Source organism: Pistacia vera, unplaced genomic scaffold, assembly GCF_008641045.1.
Source record: "Pistacia vera cultivar Batoury unplaced genomic scaffold, PisVer_v2 Contig1009, whole genome shotgun sequence".
Taxonomy (NCBI): Eukaryota; Viridiplantae; Streptophyta; class Magnoliopsida; order Sapindales; family Anacardiaceae; genus Pistacia; species Pistacia vera.
In genome coordinates, this window is record NW_022195038.1 from 162,664 (window position 1) to 169,842 (window position 7,179).

At 35.8% G+C, this 7,179-nt stretch overlaps 1 protein-coding gene across 1 annotated transcript; it reads right to left on the bottom strand.

Annotated features, from left to right (window-relative positions):
* Positions 1 to 6,066: 6,066 nt before the first annotated feature.
* Positions 6,067 to 6,642, bottom strand: LOC116105721 (pentatricopeptide repeat-containing protein At1g64583, mitochondrial-like). The gene has a single exon (XM_031392164.1). It carries the CDS (start codon positions 6,640 to 6,642, stop codon positions 6,067 to 6,069), a length of 576 nt encoding a protein of 191 aa, XP_031248024.1.
* Between the last annotated feature and the right edge of the window lie 537 nt (positions 6,643 to 7,179).

Sequence of the window (7,179 nt, forward strand, 5' to 3'; positions counted from 1 at the left end):
CACCTGTGAAGTGCTTCCTTTTTTTTGCGTTTGGTACCTTGCATTTTTCTTCGCCACCATGAAAAAACCAGATCAAAAGTACAACCTTCGAAAAGATCATCCCTTGGTGAGCACGGCCCCGGTGTGCAGCAAAAGAAGGTTTTTGGTGCACACCAAGGGCATGCACCACAATTCAAATGGGCATTTTTGGAGTAGAACAAAACAAACCCCAACCCAAAATGCTTAGTATGTGATTTTTTACGATTTCCCAAAGTTTTAATCTTCAAAAAATCATTAAAAGGAATCCGCTCGTACGAATTGCATCCTTTTTTTTTTTGTGTGTGTGTTAGGTTCCCTGCATTTTTCTTCACCTCCATGAAAAAAACCAAAACTTTTGAATTTCAGCCCTTTCCTGTGCACCTAAAACCCAATTTGGGGGAATGGAGGTTAATGTGGGCTTTGTTTGCCCTTGGTGTGCACCAAAAACCTTCTTTTGAAAAGATCGTCCCCCACAAAGTTCAGGATCTCATGACCAAATATATACACCACAATTCAAATGAGGATTTTAGGAGCACAACAAAACAAACTCCGACCCAAAATGCTTAGTATATGATTTTTTTACGATTTTCCAAAGTTTTAATCTTCAAAAAATCATTAAAAAAAATTCTACTCTTGCGAGTTGCATCCTTTTTTTTGCGTTAGGTTCCTTGCATTTTTCTTCACCTCCATAAAAAAAACAAAAACTTTTGAATTTCAGCCCTTCCTATGCACCTAAAACCCAGTTTGGGGGACTGGAGGTTAATGTGGACTGTGTTTGCTCTTGGTGTGCACCAAAAACCTTCTTTTGAAAAGATCGTCCCTCACAAAGTTCTGGATCTCTCAACCAAATGTAAACAGTACAATTCAAATGGGCATTTTTGGAGCACAGCAAAATAAACCCCAACCCAAAATGCATAGTATATGAATTTTTACGATTTTCCAAAGTTTTAATCTTCAAAAAATCATTAAAAAAATCCGCTCCTAAATTGCTTCCTATTTTTGCGTTTGGTTCCTTGCATTTTTCTCCACCACCATGAAAAAAACTAGATCAAAAAGGCAACCTTCAAAAAGATCGTCCCAGTGTGTAGCAAAAAGAAGGTTTTTGGTGCACACCAAATGTGTACACCACAATTCAAATGGGGATTTTAGGACCACAACAAAACAAACCCGGACACAAAATGCTTTGTATATAATTTTTTACAATTTTCCAAAGTTTTAATCTTCAAAAAATCATTAAAAAAAAATCTGCTCATGCGAATTGCTTTCTTTTTTTGCGTTAGATTCCTTGCATTGTTCTTCACCACCATGTAAAAAACCAAAACATTTGAATTTCTGCCCCTTCTTGTGCACCGAAAACCCAGTTTGGGGGAATAGAGGTTAAACTGGCCTGTGTTTGCCCTTGGTGTGCACCAAAAACCTCCCCCACAATGTTAGGATCTCCATACCAAATGTATACACCATAATTCAAATGGGCATTTTTGGAGCACAACAAAATAAACCCCAACCCAAAATGCTTAGTATGTAATTTTTTACGATATTCCAGAGAAAAAGGACAACCTTCGAAAAGATCGTTCCTTGGTACGCACGCCCTCGGTGTGCAGCAAAAAGAAGGTTTTTGGCATACACCAAGTGTGTGTACTCCAAGTGTATACAGCACAATTAAAATGGGGATTTTAAGAGCACAACGAAACAAACCCGACCCAAAATGCTTCGTATATGATTTTTTACGATTTTCCAAAGTTTTAATCCACAAAAAATCATTAAGAAAAATCCGCTCGTGCGAATTGCTCCATTTTTTTTGAGTTAGATTCCTTGCATTTCTCTTCACCACTATGAAAAAAGCCAAAACTTTAGAATTTCTTCCCCTTCGTGTGGATCGAAAACCCAGTTTGGGGGAATAAAGGTTAATGTGGGCTGTGTTTGCCCTTGGTGTGAACCAAAAACCTTCTTTTGAAAAAATCGTCCCCCACAAAGTTCTGGATCTCCTAACCAAATGTATACACCTCAATTCAAATGGGGATTTGTGGAGCACCGCAAAACAAACCCCAACCAAAAATGCAGAGTATATGATTTTTTACGATTTTCCAAAATTTTAATCTTAAAAAAATCATTAAAAAAACTCCCCTCCTATGAATTACTTCCTTTTTTGTGCGTCTGGTTCCTTGCATTTTTCTCCACCACCATGAAAAGGACCAGATCAAAAGGACAACCTTCGAAATGATAGTCCCTTGGCCAGCATGCCCTCGGTGTGGAACAAAAAGAAGGTTTTTGGTGCACTCCAAGTGTATACACCAAATTTCAAATGGGGATTTTAAGAGCACAACAAATCAAACCCCAACCCGAAATGCTTAGTATATGAATTTTTATGATTTTTCAAACTTTTAATCTTCCAAAAATCATTAAAAAAAATCCACTCGTGTGAATTGCTTCCTTTTTTTTGTGTGTGTTATATTCCTTGCATTTTTCTTCACCATCATGGAAAAACTTTATACAATCACCAAAGGCAATGAGCTCCTTAAGTGCCCAATATCAGGCAAACTCATGGAATCTAAAAGAACTTCTTCTTCATCTTCTGGGAATAACTCCTTATAAAACTCATTATCATCCAACCCATAGAAGATTGTCATCAAATTTTCTTCACTTCCGTTAGGAGGGTCTTCATCTACACTTGAATTTGTATTAGTTTCAGTTTTTGTTGCACTACCATCATCAACTATCATTTGGAAAGGGGATTGTACTTGTTTTTCATCCTCTGGGAATAGCTCATCATTTTCCAAATTTCTCCGCTTCCAAGGCTCTTCATCCAAACTCATGGCATTTGAAACAACTTCCTCATCCTCTGGAAATAGCTCCTTCTAATACTTATCATCATTCAACTCAACAAAGAATGTTGTCAAATCATCTCCAATAACTTTAGAAGGAGGCTCTACATCTACACTTGAACCTATAGCAGTTTCAGACTTGCTTCTACTACCATCTAATGAAATATGGAATGCTATGATTGTGCTTGATTACATGCTTTGATTATGCTTGATTACATGCTGTGATTGTGCTTCCCGGATTTCATGTGATTCCATCTTTATGATGAGATTTGTATTACCATAGTTTGCTTAAACTTTTCTGCATAAATTCATCTCTGTACAGACATACACAATACAACAATTCAATATACTTTTCCTTGAGCATTCTTTTTCTTCTCTTTGGCATACTTCGGAAATACAGTTGCTTATCTTGCCTCTCTTTTATGCTTAGTTCTGACACCATCAACTACTTGGAAAGAAGATTGTACTTGCTCTTCATCAACAAATAAATCTCCAAGGTCAGGACTCAGCACAATCATAATCATTAGTCACACCAGGAAAAATCACTTGTACGAGAGCTGAATTTCTGCATTGTCTTGAGTAACATCATTATCATTCACAAGTGCTTTGGCTTACGATTCTACCCATTCTTGATAATTTTGAACCTTAATGCATTTATTAGACCCAAGATTCTCATCAAAATGCTTAGCTTCAATAACGGTCCAGGCTTTAGGAGTTCAGAAAGAATAACTACATAGACAACAACAATGAGTCAGTGAATTATCAGGAACAAATAGTTTTGGAGCAGATAATTATCATGTAAATTATGCAGAATGTAAAGTTTCCAATTGTAATCGGCAGAAAATTATACTTAAGGCAGTAACCTGATGATCTAGGACATAAAGGAAGGATGCAAATGGGTATTTCTTCCTTATCTTCTACATTTTAGGATTGAGTGGTATCCCTCTCTTGATTTCTCCTCTTAACCTATTAATTTCTCTCCATCTCCCCTATATAGAATCCTATATTGTCTATCTCTGTTATTCTTCTCCTCCTCTATCACCCAAGGAGCAAAAATATTATCTACTAGACACTATCACTACCGGAGTTTTTTCCAACATTTCACAACATCAAGAATCCATAAGAAAATGGTTAAACAGCACATCCACAAAAAAAACTAAATAAACTGACAAAACATATGCTGCAATGAAATCTATATAGATTTGAGACATATTTAGATATTAAAATAGACTCGTAGCTTAGTTAACAGCCTATTAAATGAGCTATAAGATAACACCGTTTGATAACATTAGAGGGATCTTACCTGAGTCCATTTTCATGCCATGCTACTTCATAGATTTTAGCGGCAATTTGAAATCCCATTTCCAGACCATGATGTTTCATAGTTTTCAATGGCAATAATTGCATATCGACCAAATCTCCATGGATCACCATTACAACGGCTGCATATATAACACCAAACCATATTTCTCTTGACTGCAATGTTGTCATGTCAACCGTTCCAGCAGGTAGATCCCATTGACCAACCCCTGCTCTGCATCCATATTCTTTAAAACGTTATAGTTAAAAACCTTTTCTAATGCTCTTCTTGCTTTGTCTTCATCGACTATCATTGAAAGAGCACATGCNAAAAAAAAAAAAACACTAAATAAACTAACAAAACATATGCTGCAATGAAATCTATATAGATTTGAGACAAATTTAGATATTAGAATAGACTCGTAGATTAGTTAACAGCCTATTAACTGAGCTATAAGAGAACAACGTTTGATAACATTAGGGGGATCTTACCCGAGTCCATTTTCATGCCATGCTACTTCATAGATTTTAGAGGCAATTTGAAATCCCATTTCCAAACTATGTTGTTTCATAGTTTTCAATGGCAATGATTACATATTGACAAAATCTCCATGGATCACCATTACAACAGTTGCATATGGAACACTAAACCATATTTCTCTTGATTGCAATCTTGTCATGTCAATTGTTCCAACAGGTAGATGCCATTGACCAGCCTCTGCTCTGTATCCATATTCTTTAAGACATTATAGTTAAAAACCTTCTCTAATGCTCTTCTTGCTTTGTCTTCATCGACTATCATTGAAAGAGCACATGCTCGTGCATAACTACATTGAGACACACCTGGTAAGTTCTAGTCTTATTAGATTTGAACTAAAAAGAATATATATTGAGAAAAATAAACATGTGAAACACTATAAATAAATTAAGATTTTTCAGGCTCGGATAATTGAGAATATCAATGAATGAAGTTAATCAGTTGCATCATACCATTGTCTAGTAAACTGATCAGGTTGAATAGATGAACTTGACTAGCTACCATTATGTTGAAGTAAGAACCATTCCACAATTTCTCACTTGCAACTTTTGCTTACTAAAATTTGCACCAGAAATAATCCTCAAACCCTTAAGACCTACTTCATGTGCAAATGCTACCGCAACCTGCAATGCTGCCACCTCCACTATATACACTTACAACAGAGACATATCATGTATTATATGTTTGATAAGGGAAGCCATCATTCTCAATCATCCCCATCACCATTTCTATTAAATTTAAACAGATGAAAGTGTTTACTGAACCTTCTTCTTACTGTAACCGAAATAGAGCGTTTCGGTAGCAGGATGAACTTTTACAGGATTCTGCTCCTAAAAAAGTTTAATACTTACTAAAGTTTTTTCACGTAAACTTCAATTTCGCTTTTGGACTAGAAATTAAGGAAGCTGGTTCAAACATTCATGATAATTTCCGGCCTTCATTATTAGCTGCATCACTAAGGACATTGTCAATTCAGTCACCTTCACATTTCTCTTTGCCATCTTATGAAAGAGTTCAACAACTTTTGCTATCTTATTACTTTTGAGGAAACTAAACATAAGTGTATTAAATGTGACTACATCTGGAGCACATCCTTTTTCCCCCATATATGACAACAACTCATTTGCCTTTTCTAGTCGTCCAGTTTTACAAAGCCCATTGATCAAATGCTATATGTTACAACATTTGGCACTAGGTTTTCATGAAGAGAAAAATTCTGAAATAGGTTCCAGCCAGTTTTGAATCTCCTTGTTTTACATAATCCATCAATGAGGGATTCAAACCTTCAAGGCTAACTACAAACTGATTATTTACTAAAGTATTAAACATTTCCACCGCTTCCAAAACACATCCATTCTTGCAAAGTCCATCAATGAAAATGTTATATGTCTAGGAATTAGGTAAAACACCATTAAGTTGCATCTCACCAACTAAATTCCATGAATCTTTTACATTAGCTTTAAGAAAAAGGTCAGTTAACAAAGTGTTATAAATTATCACATCAAGCGTAATTCCTTTAGAAATCATCTTTCGATAAAGATAAAGAGCTTTGTTGACTTTTTTATTCTTGCAATACCAATTGATTAAAGTATTGTAGCTAACAACATCAGGTCCATACCCCTTTCTAGTTATAGAATCAAACAACTCCCTTGCATCACTAATTCTATCAGCAAAGCAATCACCATTCATTAAAATATTGTAAGTATAAATGTCTTGACTAATTCCCAAACCTTTCATTCCCAAATACAATTCTCTCACCTTCTGAATTAATGCAGCCTTACAAAGCCCATCAATTATAGTATTATACCTAACAACATCTAGCCTACAAATAACACCGGATTTTTCATTCCCCTTAGCCATTTCTTCAAGCAACTTATTGCAACCCTCATCTTCCCTGTTTTTACACAATCCATCAATCAAAGTGTTGCAAGTGATGGCATCAGGCCTACAACCAATAACAACCATTTTCTAAAACAATTCCATCGACTCCATAATCATTCCCTCTACACACAGACCTTTAATCAAACAATTAAAATTCATAGCATCACTGCTAAAACCCTTCTTCAAAATCCCCATCTCTCTCTCTCTCTCCCCCCCCCCCCCCCCCCCCCCCCCCCCCCCCCCCCCCCCCAAATGGAAAAACTATCCGAAACCCTTTTATTATTATTATTACAAAAGCAATTCATCAAAATAGTCAACGACATTAAATCTGGAGACAACCCAATTAAATTCAACCACTTATAAAGCAAAATTACTTCATAATAATGCTTCTTCTCTGCAACTGCACTAAACAAAGTTTTGAATGATAAAATTGGAGAAATGGGTTGCGAACTAATCATGTAATAAAAAAAGTACAATGCTTCATTCAGAGTAAAGTTAACTGATTGACAATTTTCTTTGAGGAATTTAGCAAGTAAGGATCGTTCAAGGGGTTTTTTGAAAGAATACAAAACTTCATTTTTGGAGCTTGAAGTTGTGAGGCTGTGTATGCGAGCTAACAAA

Excerpts from the sequence above, each read along its gene's own strand:
- LOC116105721 (XM_031392164.1), bottom strand. The coding sequence starts at position 6,642 with ATGGTTGTTATTGGTTGTAGGCCTGATGCCATCACTTGCAACACTTTG.